General features: G+C 44.1%; 1 protein-coding gene across 4 annotated transcripts in view; it reads left to right on the top strand.

The window, feature by feature from the left end:
- The window catches only part of LOC117962481 (arf-GAP with GTPase, ANK repeat and PH domain-containing protein 2-like), a 45807-nt gene extending 21893 nt beyond the window's left edge, over positions 1–23914 (top strand). For 2 of the 4 annotated variants that reach the window (XM_059011553.1, XM_059011551.1), the window contains exons 2-19: positions 7222–7280; positions 8069–8156; positions 9515–9600; positions 10510–10651; positions 11308–11442; positions 11563–11684; positions 11904–12056; positions 12882–12968; positions 13562–13666; positions 14454–14619; positions 14956–15075; positions 15796–15939; positions 16967–17026; positions 17571–17722; positions 17999–18089; positions 18589–18811; positions 19220–19481; positions 19739–23914. In XM_059011553.1, coding sequence (XP_058867536.1) covers positions 7222–7280; positions 8069–8156; positions 9515–9600; positions 10510–10651; positions 11308–11442; positions 11563–11684; positions 11904–12056; positions 12882–12968; positions 13562–13666; positions 14454–14619; positions 14956–15075; positions 15796–15939; positions 16967–17026; positions 17571–17722; positions 17999–18089; positions 18589–18811; positions 19220–19481; positions 19739–19945 — 2402 coding nt within the window. In that variant the 3' untranslated portion in view covers positions 19946–23914. The remainder of the gene's footprint in view (positions 1–7221; positions 7281–8068; positions 8157–9514; positions 9601–10509; positions 10652–11307; positions 11443–11562; positions 11685–11903; positions 12057–12881; positions 12969–13561; positions 13667–14453; positions 14620–14955; positions 15076–15795; positions 15940–16966; positions 17027–17570; positions 17723–17998; positions 18090–18588; positions 18812–19219; positions 19482–19738) is intronic. The other 2 variants (XR_009311430.1, XM_059011552.1) reach the window with 2 other exon arrangements.
- Positions 23915–24047: the final 133 nt, after the last annotated feature.

The following is a 24047-nucleotide window of genomic DNA, read 5'->3' as shown; positions in this document are numbered from 1 at the left end:
GTGCTTGAGGCAGTGATTTTCACATTTGTTTCTTAAGTCATAACTAATCACAGACGAGCAAGACCCCTTTGACGATACAACAGCGAAATTGAACCTGCCGACAGGGTGAGGGCAGGGGAGCACAAACCCAGTCCTAAAATGTTCTCACTTTCTGTTCATTTTCCTAAAGCACGCCTCCTGCTATTGCAGCTGCTCATATGCATCGCCTAGTGCCACCAGCTTGCATTGAGACCTGTTCTCAACGCCCAGATTTCCAAACTGTGAACACTGATGTCTGCTTAATTATTATTTAAACAGACATTCCCTATGTACAGGATTTATAATTAAAAACCTCCGGGATCTGGTTGTGGCAATGATACGATCGGACCTGCTGGCGATCTTAGTTCTTTTCTTTAGAGAAACACAAAAATGACTAATTGGTTTCTAGAAGGAGCTGGTTTGACGATACCAGGTTCTTATTGGGATTTAGGTTTTTCCTTGGGCAGCTGGCCATTTTTCCGTTGGCACAGTTTAAATGTTTTCCAAGTCTTGGGATTTTTCCTAAACTTTGTCAAAGATGTACATGTCAAAAAGTCTGCTGTCGTGTTTATACAGTAAGATGGGTTACTCCCATGCATAATGCTGCAGTGCATCAGAAGGCAGATAAGCATCTATGCATTTATAACCACATCCCTGAAATAAATCATGCTACGGTTATGTCAAGAATAACACAGCAATCTCTGTAGAATCGTTCTTATCAACGTTATCACCGGACCCCCTTTTCTTCGCTTGAATATCTTTTGGTTCTTTGCTTGTATCTGAAACTTTGGGATATGTTTCAAGGATGGCTATTTTTGGCAGCTTGTTCTAATGCAAAAATATAATCTTTGATATGTTGAAATCGCACCTCAAAATCTGTGCTGTTTTCCAACTGAGTCCCACTTCCGAGAACAGAAAAGAGCCGTAGAGAATTACGAAATAATGATGTTCTATGAATCTATATTGTCAACAATCAATTGACATGAGTGATCTTCAGCCTGTTTGCATGGTCCTACCAGTCTAATATCCACATGCTTCGCTCTGGAATGAAATTGGGTTTGAATGAGCCAGTTGACTCGCCTGGTTTACTCCGTTGGTTTCTTCCTAATGTACATTGTTCAATCCTCAGCTGCTTCAGTGCGAATCCCATTTCTGAAAATGACATGCTTCCTTTTAACGTTCAAATCTGGGTAATGACACAAATAATTTAAACATCCTGGTTTAAGACTTTTATAGTGGCAACTCCTGGACTGGAGGGAGCACCCTTTCTCTTAGGGGGTGAGGGAGCAGTTCAGTCTCCATGCCTCAAGCCTGCCCTGGACTGGAGGGAGCACCCTTTCTCTTAGGGGGTGAGGGTGCACTTCAGTCTCCATGCCTCAAGCCTGACCTGGACTGGAGGGAGCACCCTTTTACTTAGGGGGTGAGGGAGCACTTCAGTCTCCATGCCTCAAGCCTGACCTGGACTGGAGGGAGCACCCTTTCACTTAGGGGGTGAGGGAGCACTTCAGTCTCCATGCCTCAGTATGGTACCAATACAGTATGTACCATTTTTTGATGCTGAAATATTTTACCTAGCTGACCTGTCTCCTTGACAACCAGGCCCAATAAAAGAACAAAAGAAAAAGAAAGCTCTCTCTCTCTCTCTCTCTCTCTCTCTCTCTCTCTCTCTCTCTCTCTCTCTCTCTCTCTCTCTCTCTCTCTCTCTCTCAAAATGTTATCCCTGCCCAGAGCTGGTGGCTGTCAGCAGTGTTTTGCTGTTTATGACCTCTGACCTCTTGCTCTGCTGAATCCTGTCTTAGTAACACAGAGGGCAGACATCAGAGCCACACACTGTTGGCATGGCAACAGCTTGGTAGATTTTTAGATTGGCAGATTTCTTCTGATGAATGCATGGTAACAAAGGCTGTCAGATTTAGAGGGCAGGTGAACACTGGAACAAGTTTTTCAAAGACTATGAGCATTTGAGTTAAAAAAAAAAAAAAAAAATTTGAAACTATTAATTGAAAAAATGGCTTGCGATCTCGAAGCCGGTGTTTTTTTCACAGTCTGTGTCAGTAGTGCTGATATAGGTGTGGGGTCCAGATGGGCGGCTCTACAAACTCATTATCTCACATTTAAAAGTCCTCCTGTGGCATTAATCAAAGTGGCAGGCTGTCCTGACTCTGGGGGAGATGGTGTGAGAGAGAGAGTCTGTGTGGAGGGGAGGAGGGGTTGTGGGTAAGCTTGGAGGATTGGCCAGGTCCCATCCCAAACAGTCTTCAACAGCAATGCAGCAGTGAAGTACATAATTGCATGGTACTGTACTTTGTAGGCAACTCAGAAATAATCTGTTTGTGAGTAAAGACAACTTGTAATGGATTTCTCCCTAGCAGCTGATGAGTTAATAATACCGACATCAGCATAACACACCTAATCGCCTCTCCACTACAGAGCTTGCTCTTTAGTTGAAGGGCAAAGCATTTGTCTTTAAGGCTTGTGTCCATTCCTGCCTCTCCATTCATTTCAAAGGACTTGAGATGCCACTACAATAGTCCCTCTCTGTTCCGTATCTTCTCCACACATTGATTATTTGAACCACCTTGTGTCAGACTGGAGGAACACATTTATATTGTAATCTAGCAATGGGATCGCAAAGGTGTGAAAATCAATACTCACTGCCTGGTAATCCATTGCAGTACCATGGTACCATATCAGCAGCAGACTCACAATGTGCTGCAGCATCAGGACCGCAGTCTGTCCAGTGCAGTATGTACTGTTTTGCCATTGTCGCTGATGCTGTGATCGGCTAATGGTCCTCCTAGTTTTTCTTCAGGGTGATACACTAGGATTATAATGGGGTTTTTTTTATAATCCCTTTTCTGCAAGGTTGTCTGTCTGGAAAGCAAGGTCAAGAGAAACTGGGAAAAGAAAGAAAATCGTGTAAAAAGCAATTGCTTCTGAGAACCAGGGCTGCAGACATTGAGAAAGGCTTCTAGTTCGAAAGCTTCGTCATTGAATGTTTGTTTTAGGGTCTTTAAATAGGAATTGCATGGGGCTGTTTAAACTCTTCAAGTGCGTCAAATATATGTGTTAGTCGTTGTATCTGTGTTTGTGTGATGGGCAGTGTTGTGTGATACACTGGCGTTATCACACAACATTGTCCGTGAGATGAGATGAGGTTAAAAACTCTAAAGCAACAAATGCAGAGCCCGGCTCTTTTGCATTGTGGTTAAGATGCTCGCTTGCGGTGGGTGGGGTCACCGGTTCGCGCCCATCCTCCTCCTTCACAAATATATGTGGCAGTCATTTGAACAAAGTGACGGCTACAAACAAAACAATTTAAGGTTTAAACTTTTTCAAATAGAAAATTGGAAACGCTTTGGAAATTTCTAAGAACCTTCCCAACTGAAGGAAAGCATCTCAAAGAATGACCGTGGTTAATTTTCATTCTGGTGTCTCTCTATCCCTCTCTATAGACAATTTTACCACAATAAATTCGCTCACAAAGTTGGCCTCAGAACAGGTTATTGAGATGAAATTAATCTTCCAATCGGCTTTTAAAACACTCAATGCAGAAGTTAATTGCCATTGATTGGCTCTCTGTTGTAAAGGTAAGGGGAGGACAACCTTTCTGTCTGCCTACCCCTACTGTACAATACCTCCCTGGGCTTTACAATACTTGCTTATGTTTTACCATGCTTTCACTTTGATACCAAGTCTAAAGATAACTGATGTGTGATTTTACAGTGTCTTCCATTTTTTAGTACATCTCTAAAACCGCTGGAAGTATAGACCCAAATTAATTTAAAATGTTATCTCCGTTTTAATCTGCTGCCACAAGCCAGACAAATGTTCGTTTAATATTTAACAATCCTCCAGCTAAATCAAGGTTTGCAAAGGTAAAGAAAGCCCTCCCTGTTCTGTACAGTGGATTCATTAATTTCAACCCAGTCTGGAGCAATGGTAGGGCCACCCTCCCCTATTTTTAATAATAATTCCCTGTTTATTTTCTCATCCCTGCAACTGAAACTCATTAAAAATCAGCAGATGCACCAAACGGTCTAGTGATTGGGATAATTACCTCTCCCTTAAACCTCCTCTCACACAGTGTGCACACGCATACACAACCACAAAGAAACATGTCACACAGATATGCCTTTCGTCTGCGCCTAGGCCATATTGAATTAACTTGTCATCTTCTGACCTCATGAAGCAACAAAACATTAAATACAAAACCCCCTAAGAGAAAGGGTGCTCCCTCCAGTCCAGGGCAGGCTTGAGGCATGGAGACTGAACTGAACTGCTCCCTCACCCCCTAGGAGAAAGGGTGCTCCCTCCAGTCCAGGGCAGGCTTGAGGCATGGAAACTGAACTGCTCCCTCACCCCCTAAGAGAAAGGGTGCTCCCTCCAGTCCAGGGCAGGCTTGAGGCATGGAAACTGAACTGCTCCCTCACCCCCTAAGAGAAAGGGTGCTGTAAGAGCATTGATAATGTATAAAAGCATTTGTGAAGGACATGTGTGATTTGTTCCTGGGTTTTCTTTTGTGTCGATGTGTTTGTGTCCTTTGTGTCAGCTTTTGTATTTTTCAAGTCTGTAATTGTCTTGTCCGAGCAGAAGAATCTCAGGGTTGGAAATGAATCAGTTGAAACGGGAAGTGAAAAAGATGAAGTGACCTTCGTGTTTCTGTTGATGTGACATGAAAGGTTGGGTTTTTAAACCAGAGACGGGGGTGTGGGGGGGGGGGGGGGGGGGGGGTTGAAGCTGCAAAGAGCAATATTATTACTGAAACTGCAGTTTTTATAAAAAAAAAAATCTTTATTCAGAATATGCACGCATTTCAAATGCTTAAGCAAAGCGATGATTCAGGCAGAGAAATCACTTTTAACCTTAGATCAAATTTTGTAAAGGTAATTTTTATGTAATAGTTGCTGCTGCTTTCTGCTTCCAAATCATTCCATTGTGTAGGTCAATTTCATATATATATATATATATATATAGAGAGAGAGAGAGAGAGAGAGAGAGAGAGACCTCAACACCCCATGTCTGCCAGTTTACAACTAAATGAACCTAGAGATGAAAAGGCATATGCATTGACCTGCAAACCCATGACAGAAAACGAGAAACAATTGCTCCTCGAACCTTTCACGCACAATTCTAGCACGACGGAAGCTGGAACATTGCCATCAGGGTGCAAGCGCAGCATCGTTGATCCGCAACGATGCTTAAGTAAACTATTAGTTCCGCCTTCCAGAGTAATCAAAGGACCCGGGATAAACCAGGAGAACCTGCCCCACACCAGGGCCATGCCAAATCCAATCAGGCAGAGAGATCCTAATGAGTGTGTCTCGACGGTGTCAGCAGAGGCTGATTGCTCGATGACAGGCTCTCAGCCATGCGTTCACATGCATTCCCCCAGAGCGGAGGATTCTCACAGTGCAGATGTCAGTGCCGGTGAAATTATGCAGAGTTTGCAAGGATCGCTGAAAGAGTGCCCTTCGTTGGCGCTACCATGGAGACTCCTTTTGAGCTAACCTTGGGCGAATGGAGAATATGTACTGTGGAGATTCAAGAGACACGTATTACTTTGCTGCTACTGAACTAGAAAGTCCATTATTTGTTTTATAGGACTGTGTCGCTGCATCTGTTTTGGTCACTGTTGATTTACTCCTAGCCTTTCGGTTTTTACTTTAGGATAAAACACGTTGGCGTATAAACTTGAATGTGTTAGGAATGCTTGAAATCAGTCACCAAAAACCTGGCAAATTAAGCATTCAAATACAAAAATACTGTTAGAATAAATATGCCTGTTTTGCTGTAGAAGGTATTGCATATTTATTAATACAATTTATTTTCAATACAGTCTACTATTGTTGTGTTTTGTGACATTTCAATACTTTACAACAACAACAGAGGGAAGGAGACACTTCTTCACACAGAGCGTGGGGGCGTATGGAACGGGCTACCTAGTCATGTTGTTGAGGCAGAAACACTTGGATCCTTCAAGACCCAACTTGACAAAGTTCTGCCAACCAGACAAGCTTGCATGGGCCGAACAACCTCCTTTCGTTCGTAAATTTTCTTAAGTTCTCATGTAAGCCTTGTGATTCTGTGCTTTCACTTCCCAAAGTGATATTAAGTGCGGTGGAAATCAGTTGCATGACTCATGAATGCGAGTGTTATTACCTGGAATGTGACAATAACCAAAAGTATATTATAAGCAGCAGACTTCCATTATATGATGGCGGCTTCAACGGTATTAGGAACATGATGTTAATAAGCCGTTTCCATTGTGAAGCACAGACCAGTTTGAACTGGGACTCTGGGAATTCTCCTTTCTGATGGAAGAATGAAGAGGACGCCAGAGGAGAAGTGTAGAAAATTATGTTGGCTGTCGATGTGACAAGACACATAGTCGCTGGCACTGCCGCTGTGGAGAGACAGATGGAGGGATGGTTCAAGTGAGCAGTGGGAGGCTGGCATGGGCCCCAGAAAGGTGGCATCATGTCAGCCTCTTCGTACCGTGAGACACTGACACTTGCCAGATGCCTTGGTTCAACTCACACAGGCCTTTCACCTGCACACTGCTTTAGAAACCTTTAAAAATCACAGTAAACAGACAGCTCCCTATTTAACTTTACAGCAGTGAATATCAGCTGAGTTTAAATAAATCCATTGCTAAACAGGAGCTAGGTATTGCCGTGAAATGTCTGTATTAACTTAACCAATGTATTCTTCTGTTTGTCTAGATTCATAATTTACTTTGTTGCTGTAATCACTTACTGGTGACTTTTTAAAACAAAGAGGTGTGTTCCCTCTCAGAATCACCTCTAAACTCATCTGGTACACCAGAGTGTAACCATTAACATGTCCCCCCTGCAACACTCTCTGGTGGAAGTAACAAATCAATCGGTACAAACTACCACATGGAACAAATGTGGTGTTTCGTCTATCATCTGGGAAACAACTCCCCCTTCTTCACCATGCAAATGGAGTCTGCAGAGTTCAAAGGTCAAAATAGCACATGATTTCTCAGATTCAAGTAAGAACCACTATAAGCAAAATGACAGTCGTTAGCAATAAATACAACACATATTTTAGTAAATCTCAACAGGGCTTGAATGGTAAGGGTGAGATTTCTAGCAAGCTGGAAACTGTTTGAGCCGCAGCAGAGCTACAGCACTGTGGATTGTGACTAATCTCTCTCCTCTTGTTTTTTTTTCGCAGTGGCGTTTTCTAGCACTCAGGAATGGTCACTCAGTCGCAACATTTCCGAGCTCCGTCTGGTAAGTGTGTGCGTGTCTCTGTGACTCTCGCACGCCTCTTTTAGCAAACCATGCTTGGCTTGTTGTTTTAGTTTTGGTGCTTATGAAAGGTCACGAGCAATCTTGCAGTCGGGCAGGCAGTATGAGAGCTTGAGGGATGTAGAGGCCATTTGTCTGTCTGTCCATCTTTCTGTTTGTCATCTTGACATTTTGCATATGTCTAGGGGACCATATGTGAAGAAATTTGCTATGGGTATAAAGCACAGGTTATGAATTGTATCAGTCTATACAGTAGTATACAGTAGTACTCTTTCAGTCTGCCCGTCTCTCTGTCCGCAAGTCAAGTTTTTATGTCTGCTGAACTGTAGCGAAACTGGGTCTGGATATTTTCTAGCACAAGTTATTCAGAATGTGAATATCTGTGGGTGTACAGAGCCATATGTCTGTATGTTAAACTAACAGGGGTGTGCTGTTACTCATTTTACGTCTTCGGTACACCAGTATAAAATATCAGCGCCCCAGATGAGAGGAAAATAATCTTCCAGTCGGCTTTTAAAACAACGCGGAAGTGAATTGCCATTGATTGGTACTCAGTTGTAAACGTGAGGGAAGGACAGCTTTTCTTGTTTTGAAACCGAACACCTAAATGAGTCGTTTTATTGAATACCGGCCGGAAATTCCAAACTAACATGGTGATGACCATGGTGATCCACTTTGTAAAGGTACTGAAATCTCTAGTGACTCCCCTTGTCTTTGTATTAGTCACTCCAGTGCAGTGTGAATGCCCACTGGTGTGTTTCTTTCCTCAGGGCATCGTGGGAAGTGTCCGCAGTGGGAAGTCAGCTTTGGTCCACCGGTTCGTCGCGGGCAGCTATCTGCCACTGGAGTCCCCTGAAGGTAAGCACAGGGTGTGGGTCACTGGCAGGCAGGCTCATTATTATTATTATTATTATTATTATTATTATTATTATTATTATTATTAATAAGGTGTTACAGGGCAGTACAGGGTTACCATGTAAGCTTAATATATAATACTAGCCAATCAAATTTCAGCTATGGTCAATTTGCACATATTAGGAGAGTCCAGTGCCTAGTAGGATCAAGAGATCTACAAGTGCAGTCGTGTGCACGTTTATTAGAACACCTCCAGATTTGTCATTTCTATCCTTTATATACCTGTCTGCATGAAAACCTCTGGGGGTGAGAATTTCAATTTCCACTCAGTAATGAGTGATATAGAAACAAGAGGTACTTATGTGTGAAAATGTTAGACCGATTTGTGCTTTAATTAGGCATCTTAAACTTCTAAATAGTCTCCTGCATTTTACCATTTGTGGCTCTGTGTTCCTTTTCTCTTACTATTTAAAATTAATTGCATGTGTGGCCTATTAAAGTCATCAATTAAGTTAGACAATCACTAATTAGCTTATTTTTTGAAATTTTCCAAGATTTTCAGTTCCAGTGGTTTGATTTCCTATGCACAACAATTCAAAACCACAGAAGCAATGGGGTGCTCTGATACAGAAGCAATGGGGTGTTCTGATACAGAAGCAATGGGGTGTTCTGATACAGAAGCAATGGGGTGTTCTGATACAGAAGCAATGGGGTGTTCTGATACAGAAGCAATGGGGTGTTCTGATACAGAAGCAATGGGGTGTTCTGATACAGAAGCAATGGGGTGTTCTGATACAGAAGCAATGGGGTGTTCTAATACATTTACACACTGCTGTATATTAAGGATTGATGTTTTTGTTTTATTTATACAGAGAAGATCAATGCCTAATATTAGTTATTCGTAAGTTCCACATGTGTTTTTGCAACGATTCAGAGCGGATCTTAGTGCTGTCAGTTTGTCTGCTGCTTTGGTAAAGAGAACATCCTCTAATGCTGACTCAGAGATACAGCTTGTGTTTTTGAGAGACAGTGAATAGTGCAGCCCCGGGCATCTGAGACAGGAAGAGGTTAGTGACTGACTGTCCCAGCAGGAAGCGGGCACGCGCTGGCACACAGCTCAACAGCGACGGCCTGACAGTGTCGGTGACCTCATCTCTCTGGCGATAATTATCTTATGATCAGTGATTACTGCAGTTGACTCTTATTAGGGCGTTAGCTGGGGTTCTGCACCAATAGTGAATGCAAGTGAAGAGCTGAGCCAACACAGATATCCTTCACGATGTCCAGATCCTGAACCCTTGGGTTCACACTGAGATGTGGAGGTCCTGGGGTAATCCGTTTGAATCTCTTGCCTGTTTCAGGGGGTCGGTTCAAGAAGGAGGTGCAGGTGGAAGGACAGAGTAATTTACTGCTGATCCGAGAGGAAGGCGGACCTCCAGACTCCCAGGTAAAGGGTCTCAATAGCCCGGCAATGCTGGTTGAAAAGCAAGCATTATACACACGGGGCAAACAAGTTCAGCATTTCAAGTGTGGTGTAGTGGTGTAGTCAAGCAGGTACACCATTCTCCCGCACATGTGTCTGATTCAGTCAGGAATCCTCTTGGTGCAATGAAGAGAGCATTAGGAACGTCTTCTATTACAAACTACTTCTTTAATAAGGCTAAAAATGCTGACGAAGACGACAGCAACAGTGCAGCGACTACCGCTGTGTGTAGAAATTGGATAAATGCATTACCTATTATATTGCTAGAAGTTTAGCAGACAAATGAAATGTGAATTTGTATAATAAATCTTCTTTAAGAAAATCCTGATTGAAGTGGCATTCCGGTAACTTCAGATTTAGGACGACACCACTGTTTATATACAATATTCTTTGTAGGACCGGTCTGCTCCGTTAGATTTGGCATCGCCTGGATTAGAGAGGCAAATTAGCTGTGGCACCTCCTCCCTGCAGCACTGTAAAGCGGCGGGAGCAGCACAATTGCAAACAGTCTACCAGAAAACGAGGGAAAGGCAAACGGCACTCGAAAGAGGCATGATAGTGGGTGCATGTCAAGCAGGTGCCCCAGCAACAAGGACATTCATGAGTGCATTGGCTTTGGCAAACGGAGGAAAGTGGTGGCCAAGTGAGAGCTTTGGCTGCAAACAGTTAGCAACGGACGGAAGGTAAAGACGATTAGTGAGAGTCTGATATATTAATGAACAGGACTGAGATCCCGCCAGACGCCTTCCAGCACCTTGTGAGGTCTATGCCACAAACAAACTGTTGTGTCAAGGCTGTGGTCCAAGCTACACGTGTGTAGTGTGGTTAGTTTCACAGTCCCTAACTTGTTCCTGTTTCATTCTGTGCTTGCAGTTTTCTAACTGGGTGGATGCGGTGGTGTTTGTCTTCAGTCTGGAGAATGAAGACAGCTTCCAGGAGGTCCTCAAGTACTACACACTGCTGGCTAACTACCGCAATACCAGCGACATCACCGTCATGCTGGTGGGCACGCAGGGTGAGCCTTGTGGTTTAATAATGACATCATGCTGACACATGCTTATCGAATAGTAAGACATGTGGTTTGAGACCTTTCGAAGGGACTGAAATCTATATGAAAAGACCCTGCTTTGGTTAATGTTTGATTTGGGCCTCTGCTTGTACATATTCCCCTCCTTTCGTGTTCAGTTTGTATTCCAGTCTACGTGAGGGAATTGAGCCCATTGCAGAGACTTTAAAAGCATGTGAGTCAAAGGAAACGCAGTGGCTACTGGAGACGTGGGGAGTTCCTGAAAAAGATCCAGTTGTTGGATAAGATCTCAATGTTTAAATGCAGTGATTCCCAACCTTTTTGTTTAGAGGCTTTGTGCTAAATTTACAAAAACGACGTGGTCCTTTTACTGTTGTCTGTAATAAGGGCATTTCCACATTCACTGTTTGTTAGTTAGAACAGAAGAACAGAAGAAAAGTTTGGGGACGAGAAAAGGCCATTCGGCCCATCAAGGCTTGTCCCTTGTTAGCACACCTGTCGTTTGCAGCATCACTGTGTTCCGGGTTCAAGACTTACCCTGGCATTGGGTATATATAGCAGGGGGTGGACAGAATGTATAGAACTAGAAGTTTAGTATTAAGCTCCTTGGTATGATCTTTTCTGGTATACCCTTTTCTGCGCAGACAAAATCAGTACTTCTAACCCTCGGGTGATTGATGATGTCCGTGCCAGGCAGCTCTGTAACGACCTCAAGCGATGCACCTACTACGAGACGTGTGCCACCTACGGGCTTAACGTGGACCGTGTCTTCAACGAAGGTAATAAGAACCGCTATCCCCAAGCCAGTTTCATACCTCGTTGTGCCACACCTCCCTCACGGCTCCCTGCATTTGAAGAGTCCTGATGTCTGAAATGTGAACGTTATGTTTCCTCTCCAGCGGCGCAGAAGATTGTGTCTCTGAAGAAGCAGAGTGTTCTGATGGCTTCCTGCAAATCCCTGCCCAACTCCCCCAGTCACTCCGGCAGCTCCACCCCAGTGTCAGGACAGATCCCTGGGCAGGTGAGTCAGTCCTCTCCCCTTCTCTCCCTTCCCTCCCCTCCATTGTTCCCTTCCTCCCCTCCCACACTTCTCTGTCCCTCCTCTTCCCTCCCCTTCCTTTCCTCTCCCCCCTTGACCCATTTGTTTCTCCCCTTTCACCTGATGATTTATGTATTTAGAGCCGTGGGGAGGGGTGTGTATGTCAATGACCTTGCTGTGTGTGTCTATCTGTCTCTCTAGGCCAGCAACGGCGGTCATGCCAGTGACTACTCCTCCTCTCTCCCCTCCACCCCAAACGTGCCTCACCGGGAGCTGAGGGGTGAAGCAGGGCCAGGCTCCTCCACTCCAGGATCTCTACACAGGGCACCACGACGTCGAACCTCCCTCTTCACGGTCAGCCAGTCCAAGTTTATGTGGAAATTTCAATGAGTTTTATTTGCAAAACCCTTGAAACAAGCTTTAATGTTTTACCAGCGTTATTTTGCCACGCAACAGAATGTGATCTATATAGACTTATATGTTAATGTTACTCTCCAGCATGAGAAATCAACCAATCAGTCTTAGGGATTTGTCAAAATCTTTGGTATCGAGATAATTTTGCACAGTTTGAGCAGATGGGTCCCAGACTGCACACAATGTAGTAACTCATATAAGAAATGTCACATTGTGCATTTTTGGACACACCCTACATACAGCTATGGCCAAAAGTTTTGCATCACCTACAATTTTAGGATTGAGACATAATTAAAATATATATATATATATATATATATATATATATATATATATATATATATATATATATATATATATATATATATTGAACATAATTTAGAACTTTTATTTAACATCATGTAATCAAAGAAACTACAAAGCAGTATGTAATTCAATATGTTAACGTAACATTGTTCAGCAGGTTTCATTCGAATTCATGAAGCGAAATTAGTTAATTCAGTAGGGTGATGCAAAACCTTTGGCCATAGCTGTACAACTTATTATCTAAATACTCCTGTTAAAAAACTATTGACAAAACCTTAACAGTGTCTAAATGGACTTGACTTACTCTCCCCAACACCTACCCCTTCATCCATGTGGTTTATGTATCATCATCCACAAGTGGAGAAAACGCTTCCCCACAATTTGGTCCACTTGAGTCCAGTGCTGTATTCAGATGCTGTCTCACACAGAAGCTTAAATCCTGGTGTTTTCTGTGTCTAGAACCGAAGAGGCAGCGACTCGGAAAAGAGAAGTCTGGATAGCAAAGGGGATAACATCGGCAGCGGACGAGCCATTCCCATCAAACAGGTGACACCAGAGAGAGCGTTCTAACCTTTCATCTGCCAAGCCAAACACACCTCCGCAGCTTGAAATCATTCTAAAAACATTTTACAAACATGTAACATTATTAATATTATAAAGACCTGACTTTTGCAGTTTCCTTTACCTTTTTGTGATGCAATTGTTTCTCAGCAGTTCCCTTGACCCCCTCACTCTAAAAATCTAAGAAATTCTGATCTAACGAGCTTAGTGCGGACTGTAGCAATTAAATAGATGTGTCTAAGTATTGCTCTGATGAACCTGCAGTAAAACAGGCACACAAAGCAGGTTCATTGTGGAGTTAAACTAGCAGACACTACTGGTAGCTCTGCCAATTTCGAATGAAAGGGTCATAATGAGGGTTATTCTCACCCTCGTCAGTGTTTTCTAAATCAGACCACTGAAACAAGCATTCCTGGGTCAGGCTTTGAAGTTCCATGGCAGCATCTGTGTTACAAACCACGGTGCTAGAGATTGGAAGCATGTCAAAGTGAACTGCGGTTTTTAATGACTATTTACATGTTTAAAATTGTACAGCGTTGCAATAAATATTTTCATGGTTTTTACTGGTTTTCTTTTAGAGCGTTTTGTTGAAAAGAAGCGGAAATTCTTTGAACAAGGAGTGGAAAAAGAAATACGTCACGCTGTCAAACAACGGCGTTCTCTCCTATCACCCTAGTATGAACGTGAGTAAGGAGCCTTTTTCGCATTTTACACTAACTCTGAAGCAATTGCATGAGCAGGTTTACACTGGTGAGGTGGCTCACCTGGTAAAGGCGTGACAGTGCAGTGTGCAGGGTAAGTCATGCAGTCAGGGGATCACAGGTTTGCGTCCTGGCTGGTGACTTACTTCCAATTTTCCAGATGCTCCGGTTCAGTAAGAATCTAAAATCTTAAATTCTCCCAATAGGTTTTGATATTAAATCCTTCATGCATCATGGCATATAAGCCACTTGTTTTATTTCATGCTTCTATGTGTTACAGGATTGACGTTTTCTCCTTAGTGTAAGAGAGACCCACTGCTATCTAGTGTTACTTGTGCATTCTGGTGCTTGAGAAAGGAGCTGAAAGAAAGAAGGAAGTTATATCTACTTATTCACAGAGCAGGAATAGAATTATTAATGGCAATGTCAGCTACCCTACATTGCCTCAAGCCTGCCCTAGACTGGAGGGAGCACCCTTTCTCTTAGGCGGTGAGGGAGCAGTTCAGTCTCCATGCCTCAAGCCTGCCCTGGACTGGAGGGGGCACCCTTTCTCTTAGGGGGTGAGGGAGCACTTCAGTCTCCATGCCTCAAGCCTGCCCTGGACTGGAGGGAGCACCCTTTCTCTTAGCGGGTGAGGGACGGTCCTTAGAGGTCCATCCAGTCCCTTTTACTAATGATTCAGTAGTTAGTCAACATAAAGACTTTGATGATTTTTAGTAAGACGAGTATATTTGCAACTTCTATATTAGACTGTCTGGCTCTGTTTCAGGACTACATGCAGAACTCCCATGGGAAGGAGATTGACCTGCTGAGGACGACGGTCAAGGTCCCAGGGAAGCGGCCACCTCGAGCAGTGTCCAGCTGCGGATCCTCCGCCGGGATCAACGGGCTGGTCAAGGACATTGGCGGCATGGGCGTGGCAGAGACTGCCAGTGGTGAGCTCCTTATATAAGGAACAGCACCAACCCAGCTGAACAATGAGACGTGATATATAGGAAAATGAACAGCTTTCATTATTAGCTTTACTGCATAGTCATTAAAAAGAAACCCCTGAGCTTCGTAACAGATGATACAAGTCGTCTGGAATCTCTTTACAATTCACTGGGATTCTAAATCAAAATGACTCTGCAGGATGAATCAGACCCCTGGGTTAGGGAGGCAGAACCAGAGGAAGCAGGCTCAGCTCCTTAGTTCTCCGCCCACGCTGAGGTTTACCCGTTTCTAGGCAGTGTGTGACGGACGCTCTCTGCTCTCTGCTCTCTGCTCCACAGCCCCTTCCTGCCCCAGCGGCCTGCTCCCGGTGGATGAACAGGCCGTCAGCAGCGCCTCCAAATCGGAGAGGAGCCTCCAGCGCTGCCCCTCCTCGCTGTCCAACAAGGGCCAGAGCATCGGTGAGGCCGCAGCACACCAGGACACAGTCACTGGCATAGGTGGAGAAAGACAGACGACGAGCCAGCTGAGAGAATTTGAATACTGAGCTTAAGAACTCTGTTCTTAATTAGGGTTAGGGTTAGGGTTAGGGTTAGGGTTAGGGTTAAGGTTAGGACAACAGCTCAAAGAAAATGTTTGGCCTGTCTTCCTGCACCAGGTAAAGAGCGTGGCCCGTCTTTCTGCACCTGTGCCCAATTACCATACATGAACATGATAGACAAGAGCTCAATTATTTACCCAGTGTATGAAGCCCTAAGTTATAAGTTATAAGCTGCCCGGCAGTGAGCATTCAGGTTGGCTATGAGGCCTGCCCAGCACACTAGACTAAACACAAAGCTTTGTTTTGTAAATGAAGTTACAAAACTAGACAAAACACGTCATGTATTTATAAATAAGGTTCTTTACCGACAGTTCGTTTGTTTGTTTTTATCTTTTTGAAAAAGAAAAATGTGAGTAAACATTATAAGAGTCGAAAACTTTTAAAATCGCCCTTATTATATTTAATTTACACTATTACACGTATTATATGACCCTATACGATATTGCACCTTATATTATATTTTAAAGAGGTGAACACGGTCAATGTAGTGCCCCTCGTTAGTTTCTTTGAATGAGCTTTTGAATGAACACACAAACAGTGACCTAGTGACCTCAGCTGGTGTTTTCTCTCCTTCCCCCAGACTCTAACCTGTCCATCGAGAGCACGGCCAGCCCACCCAGCGGCAAGGACCCTCCCCCTCCATCCCCCATGATCGACAGGAAGAAGCATCGGAGGAAGAAGAGCATGAACCTGAAAGGAGACATGACAGTGGGGCAGGCAGAGGGTGAGAGAGGGAGGGGCAGTGAGAGGAGAGGAGTTAAACCTGGGCCAGGCAGAGGGTGAGAAAGGGAGGGGCAGTGAGAGGGGAGGAGTTAAACCTGGGCCAGGCAGAGGGTGAGGGAGGGCGGGGCAGTGAGAGGGGAGGAGTTAAACCTGGAGCAGGCAGAGGATGAGAGGGCGGGCAGTGAGAGGGGAGGAGTTAAACCTGGAGCAGGCAGAGGATGAGAGGGTGGGGCAGTGAGAGGGATGGAGTTAAACCTGGAGCAGGCAGAGGATGAGAGGGCGGGCAGTGAGAGGGGAGGAGTTAAACCTGGAGCAGGCAGAGGATGAGAGGGCGGGGCAGTGAGAGGGGAGGAGTTAAACCTGGAGCAGGCAGAGGATGAGAGGGAGGGGCAGTGAGAGGGGAGGAGTTAAACCTGGGGCAGGCAGAGGATGAGAGGGCGGGCAGTGAGAGGGGAGGAGTTAAACCTGGGGCAGGCAGGGTGAGATATTTGATGGTCTTGTGGGCTACTTTTTAGTATAATAAGATGATGGTGACGTAAGGCAAAACTACCAACAAATACCAAATACCAACAGGGAATCACATTTGTGTATCATTTAAAATAACCATGTAGTGCTTTTGGTCACATAACTAGCACATGACTATCCAGTGAATATGATTCTTTTGAAGTATCCCATAAGTAAGAGTTTAAAAAGACTTCAAGGACAATCTGTAGTCTTAGGTAGCAAATACAGTCACAATGCAGAATACTGATGTTGTGTTTTAATAAGCAGAAAACTACTGTGTCTTAGGACAGATGCTTGTGTTTAGTCAGCATTGTGGTATCTTTTTTCGTTACTGGTATATATGAAACTGTTTCCTGTTTTAGCGGTCGAGAAGACTAAATGGACTGTTCAGGGCCTTTTGTCTGTGTTTTAATAAACTCCCTCTCTGCTCTCCTCCTTCCTTCCTTCTCCGTCTGTCTTATTTGCTTCTCTGTTCTTCTTTATCTGCTTCCACTGGACTTGTTCTCCGGCTCACCACTCTGTAGCCAAGCGCAAAATGTGGAAGTTAAAAAGCTTTGGTAGTTTGAGAAACATTTACAAGACAGGTAACGCTGCCCCTGAACTGCATGCCTTTTGAGAAATGTCTTTGCGTCATGGGTTGTGATTCATTACCTCCTTCCTTTAGTTTTTTTTTGTTATTTTATTTTGTGTTTGGTTTCTGTGTTCAGGGAAGGTGTTGGAATGGCAGCACTGGGTAATTAGTTTTGTGTTTTTGGTTTTTTTACGTTTTAGGACTGAAAGTGCTTCATATTGATAAGCTGGGCTAATCAGATTTGAGGTTAGGTTAGGTTTTAGATTTTCTTACCTCATATTAGCATTATATTAATGATTTTGTTCACAACTTGACATTGACTCAGTTGAAGCCAATTTAACCTGCCACCACGCTATACACATATTTCCTGTACAGCAGGAAATTATTGAGTCTGAGTCTGAAATTATTGAAGTAAAACTAAATTTCAAATTGATAAAGGGGTAAGAGAATTATTCTTTGGTTATTATCCATTAAATAATGCAATTGTAGCCCTCAATCCATGGTCAATACTCTACCGCTAACTAACCAGCGTGTGTGCGGTTTCTGTCTCTGCGCAGAGGAGGAGAATTTTGAGTTCATGATTGTGTCGAGCACCGGGCAGACCTGGCATTTCGAGGCCTCCAGTCTGGAGGACCGGGACTCCTGGGTCCATGCCATCGAGAGCCAGATCCTGGCCAGCCTGCAGTCCTGCGAGAGCAGCAAGAACAAGGCAAGTCCCAGGCTTCATTCGGGCCTTGCTGCAAACTGATATGAGTGACGACCAAAAAACGGTTGAATCCCCTGGGAACAAGCAGACTAACAAAATGACTGAATCTTAAGTGAATCACTGGGCTCCTTTGAGACCTGGCTCAACAACATGAGCTCGACGAGCTCTGAGGGGCTGAGTGGGCTGACGTTGACAGACAGACAGTGAGCGGTGGTGGGCGTCTTCATTCATGGCAGAGGGATTTCGAGTAATTTCTGTTCCTCTGCTCTTTCTCCACAGGCGCGCATGGACAGCCAGAGTGAGGCTGTCGCTCTCCAAGCCATTCGCAACACCAAGGGCAATGCCTTCTGTGTGGACTGTGGGGCTTCCAGTGAGTCACATGACTGTATTCAGCGACACTCCATTTCAATTGGAAGTGAACACACTGAGGCACTTTTCAACTGCAGTACATTCGCTTCGGAACCAGTGTCATGGCAACGTGTTCTGAATATTCACATGCACATTGTGTCTGTGTGTGATAATGGAGGATTATGCACCTAGTGCAATAGTGGGCTTGGCAGGCTTTAAGAATGTGTTGTATGGATCCTAGAGGTTCAAATAAAGTGTTACCTCAGATATTTATTGATACTGTCATCATCCCTTGCCTTTTATACTGCTTTCTGTGTCTATGTGATAGTCAGTCCTTGTGTCTCGTTGTCTGCCTGCCTTGTGTCAATACGTCTCTGCCTCTGTCACTGCGTCTCCCAGCATGTGTCCTGTGTGTGTCTCCCAGCCTGTGTCCTGTGTGCGTCTTCCTGCCTGTGTCCTGTGTGCCTGTATCACTGCATCTCAGTAACCGTGGCTCTGACCCCTTCTGCTCTGCCCCTCAGACCCCACCTGGGCCAGCCTGAACCTGGGCGCCCTGATCTGTATCGAGTGCTCGGGGATCCATCGGAACCTGGGGACCCACCTGTCGCGAGTGCGCTCCCTGGACCTGGACGACTGGCCCCTGGAGCTGACCCTGGTGCTGAACTCCATCGGCAACGAGATGGCCAACAGCATCTGGGAGAGGAACACTCAGGGGCGTAGCAAGCCCAGCCCGGACGCCACGCGGTCAGTACACACAGACTACCTGCCGGGTTCACATCCTCCTCCTCCTTCTACCACTACTCCTACTGCTCAAACGTGGTATCCTCTCCTTCCAAAAGATAGAAGTGATGAAAATCCTCCCCATCCCCGGCCCTGTTTGGCTCAGAGTTAGATTCAGATGTGTTTTGAGACCAGAGTTTCACGGTATGGTTCTCGTTCGGCTCGATATATAGCCAGTGCAAAAAACCACATGTACAATGAGGGTCTGGGGCCTGGAGCACGGAGCCCACACAGCTCAGATGTGTCAGTGGAAAAGGAGTTAATATGGTTCTTGAACGGGAGTTTCCCATTCAATGTTTTTTGGAAACGCTACATTTCTGCTGGTGTCTCCAGCGTACAGCGTATTTGACGTCGTGTGTGTTTGCGTTACAGGGAGGAGCGTGAGGCGTGGATCCGTGCCAAGTACGAGCAGAGGCTGTTTGTGGCAGAGCTGCCGGACTCCGAGCTGGGGGTCGGGGTGCGCTTGCTGAACACTGTGCTGGAGCGAGACCTGGCCTCCCTGCTGCTGCTCCTCGCTCACAGCCGGAAAGAGGAAATCAACGCTCCCCCACCCCCCCGGGACAAGGACCGCCGCAGCGCCCTGCACTTGGCCTGCGAGACCCCCGACGTGGTCATGACGCAGCTGCTCGTCTGGGTGAGTCATTTCCCAGTCCCGCCACCGGAGGGAGACTGTCTTCACACTGAATCAGCTGCACTCAGTACACTGCACAGGTTGCTGGGCTCACAACAGCTGTACAACACAATCACTCTACCTTGTAAAGGCAATCATACAGTCAGGCTGTGCCATGTTGCCATTTTTGAGAGTCTTGGTTATAATTAGTTGCATGTCTGTAAAGATTTTCGTACAGAGCAAAACATTGACCCGCTGTCTCCCCTTTCTCTCCCTCACAGTACGGCAGCGACGTCAAGGCCCGCGATGCCCAGGGCCAGACAGCGCTGGCGTACGCTCGACGATCAGGCAGCCAGGAATGCGTTGACATCCTTCTGCAGCACGGGTGCCCAAACGAGGGCCTGGCAGCGCTGCCCACCCCCAGCCTGAGCCGCAAAAGCAGCACGACCAGCATCGGCCGCACCAACTCCCGCAGGGGGGTCTCGTAACCACAGCAACAGCAGCACGGGACCAGACCACTGCGGGCTGAAAAGGGGGAGGATGCTCTCTATCTGGACTCTGCCCACTTTGGTGACATCACAGACAGTGCCTATATATGCCAACCAGCTTTGTACAGGGCGAACGCCAATTAAGGGTCAAAAACCGACAGTTTATAAATATGCAGACACTACTGATAAAATAGCAACAGTATTTGCGAGCTGGTAATTAACACAGCTTCATGGCAGGCTCTTTATTTACTCGGGAGGTAAAACAGTGACCATTGCTTTTAGAACATTTTTCTGGGTTTATTTATTCACTAAATCTGGGCTAAACTTTTTAAATTGCTGGTTTTATTTAAGCATTATTATCCCATGACATCATAACCTGCTGAATAATTTACAGAGGTTACTTACCGGAAAGACAAGGTCCATTATCTCCTGGTAATGACCGCTGCAGAGGGTGTTAATGTTAGTGTTTCAGTATGAATACATTTTTTAAATGTGTTTTTAGGTTATATTTTGGTCTGGATTGCTAGGCTGAAATGTATGTTGCAGTCTTAACATCTTTCAACAGTCCTTTTAGTGGACTTTTAATCAGATTATTTCTAATATATTTTGGCTTCTTTGTTTAAAAATAAATACTGGTTCAGACCATTTGATTATTCCAAGCTCTAGTTGTGTTAAAGTGGGACAAAGCTTCATAGAACAAGTCTTATCAAAATAAATGATGTTATTAATGTATCCCTTTTCAAAGTACTTGTTGCACTGTCCTGTGGATTATAGAACCATAAGTCATTTGATGTGCTGGCTGGCAATGTTAGGCTATTTTACAATTGCCCCTCCATCTGCAAATAGTGTCTGTGTATTTCTGAACTGTCTGTGCACAGTACAAGAGAAAACATTGAAGTACCACACTGTAGATTTGTTTAAATCTGGTAGAATGGAGGATCCTGTCCTTGTGTTTGTGCATACGTCACCATTTAGAAACTTGGTTAGGACATTCCTCAGCACACATTACTGAGAGCATCAGAATCATACCGACCACTGAAGCAAAATATTGCGGATGAGGTCAGTGATAATATTGCTTGAGTTCGTAAAAGACAATGGATTTGAAAGCCTTGGCAATCACTCAAGTTTCGTCCCGCCTTGAGTTTACAAGAGAAATCGTCTTTGCGGTTTAAATTATCAACAACCTTTTGACTGTGTACTATGTATTGCTGTAAATCTTTGAATATGTTTTATCCAGATGTCCCGGGTTGTTAATCCACTGGGGGGTATTCCTACCAAAGTCATTGTACTGCCCAAAATCTATGGACCACAAGCTGGAGAAATATGTACACAGTATTGCCACCTCTAGTGGTTGAGTCCTTAGTGACACCCAGAAGTACATACGCCACTGCCATCTGCTGGACAATTGAGAGACAACAGGCCACTAAAGTACAAAATGCATCTGAAAATACCAAACGACGAAGCTGTAAAAGACTTGATTGTTTTTAAACACTGCATAGTGGGATCATACAAGCAGCAAGCATGTATTTAAATTGAATGCAGTGCATTGTTAGGAAACAGGGTCAAGCACAAAAAGCACTTAAAAATGCAAGCTGAATCCAGGGTTATATATATGAATAGGGGGATGTGAACTAATATACTAATGTCCATTTAAAAAAAAAATATATATATATATATATATATATAGGCATGGACTCCACAAGGTGCAGGAAGGTGTCTCTCAAGGTCACCAGCCGTACACATCACACAGTTGGTGCAGAGAGGCAGGCAGAGGATCGTGATGACAGATACATTGTGCAAGTTCCAAACATGCTCAAGTCAAAGATGCCCAAAGTCTGAGTCGTCCTCCACCCATTCATGCACAGTTCCAGCGCGGTGGGTGTGGGCATTGAAAGAAACCATCGCCATCAGGGCAAAAGTGCAACGTTATTGGGGGGACTTGATCCCCAACAATGCTGAATTAAACTGCACCATTCATTCAGCCTTCCAGAGTAATCAAGGGAGCCAGGGTATACCAGGAGAACACGCCCCACACCAGGGTATACCAGGAGAACACTCCCCACACCAGGGTATACCAGGAGAACACGCCCCACACCAGAGTATACCAGGAGAACACGCCCCACACCAGGGTATACCAGGAGAACACGCCCCACACCAGGGTATACCAGGAGAACATGTCCCACACCAGAGTATACCAGGAGAACACTCCCCACACCAGGGTATACCAGGAGAACACGCCCCACACCAGAGTATACCAGGAGAACATGCCTCACAGCAGGGCCATGCCAAATCCAATCAGATAGACAGGCAGGTCCTAATAAAATGGAACGGAGCCTAAGAATATATAAGTGTAGAATGCAATCTTGCACTGTTTTTCTGCAAGTAGAGTTTTGGATTCAGAAGGACCCTAGAAGAATGTCAGATTGCCCCGATCTCGTCCTTCCATTTAAAACTCACCCACGTGCTGTATTACAATTACCCTGGCAGTGTTCAGTGGGTATGTATTTATTACAGTATCACGCCCATAACCATACCTAGCAAAAATACTGCCCTTTTAGAAAATATTGTCTATTTAAAAGATTTATGATTATAAAAAAAAACACAATAAAATAACATTTTAAGAAAAAAAAAGGATTGTAAAAAAATATGAAATCCTATTAATAATGTATGTACAAGACTGTATTTGTATGTAACTTTGTAAGTATGAATTACGATTGCTTGTAACCGTGACAAGAAAGATTTGTTGTTTTGAATTCTCATCAGTGATGGTTCTTTGGTGATGGTTTTTCTTTTCCTGTTTTTTTATTTATTTTATTTTTCTAGATATCCGTTATCCTTAAAATCAAGTTTGCTCAAATGATCAAAGGGCACATAGCTTCAAATGCAATTCTGTCAAATTGCTTTTTACATTTTCTGTACTTTTTAATGGGGTTAGCAATCATGCAGAGTGGTGCTGGGTTCTGCTGCAGCACTAATATTTTCTCCTTAAATCTACCTTTACCTGGCTTTGAGAACCTTAAGGACTGAACAGCATTCCTCATTCAAACCATGTGACAATGTGACTTTTCCACTAGCTCACCTGCACTACATACTGTATAGACAGTAGTTGCAGCTGGCACTTGAAAAGTTGCATTGCCACATGCTTTGAATGAAGAATGCTGGTCGGTCCCGGAAACATACAGCAACTCCACATTGACGCAGCAGAGCCCAGAACCACTCAGAATGATTTCAATCACCATGAAACAGAAACTGAACTCCCTGATTCCTAAGAAATCACATTGAGACGGAAACTAGGATTCTACGGGATAGAGTATTCTAGGGGGGTTGAAACAAGCACGTTTAAATTTGAAACTACTTTAACTTGGAATAATCAGTCAATGTTGTTTTAATTGATTAATTAAGCTAATTTGCAGAATTGATTGATTAAAAGCCACTGGTGCAAACCTTGATATATCTCATCATTGTGTTGTGTATCAAATATAGCAGTATTTTTGATCTGTGACGACCCTGGCAATAGGAGTATGTGTTCACAGTCTGACGGGTGTTTAAGGTCTATATTAAAGCCTATGGTAGCCCATTGAGGTTCATGTTTGTATATAGAGTATTTCTTGGGAGGAACAGACTTTTACTTTAACAGGAGTTACAGTTTTCTTCTGATCTGGAGATACTATTTCGATGGCGTATGTGTGTTGTTATTTTTGTGTTTTTATTGCAAAAAAAAAAAAATGTTTTTTTTTTTTTAAGAAACGTAAAACTTATAACTGCTGTAAAATAAGATTTATACAGACGACAAGAAAATCTTGTATCCATTTCATGTTTTTGTTATGTTTGTTTTCTCCTGTAGAGTTTTGAAGTTGCTTAGCACTCTCTGTTAGAATGTGACTCTGTGTGAGTTGGTATATTTGAAATAACTATACCCAAATGTGTAGCTTCTGTTCTGAATGATTAAACAGTGATTTTCATACAAAAGTGTTTTTGTTTTTTTTAAATATTATTATTATTCTTTTGTATAACTATTTCAGTCTCTGTGGTTCAAGCCTGCCCTGGACTGGAGGGAGCACCCTTTCTCTTAGGGGGTGAGGGAGCAGTTCAGTCTCCATGC

Source organism: Acipenser ruthenus, chromosome 42 (assembly GCF_902713425.1).
Source record: "Acipenser ruthenus chromosome 42, fAciRut3.2 maternal haplotype, whole genome shotgun sequence".
Lineage (NCBI taxonomy): Eukaryota > Metazoa > Chordata > Actinopteri > Acipenseriformes > Acipenseridae > Acipenser > Acipenser ruthenus.
The sequence above is the reverse complement of the archived record's forward strand: the minus strand, read 5'-3'. Positions and strand labels throughout refer to the sequence as shown.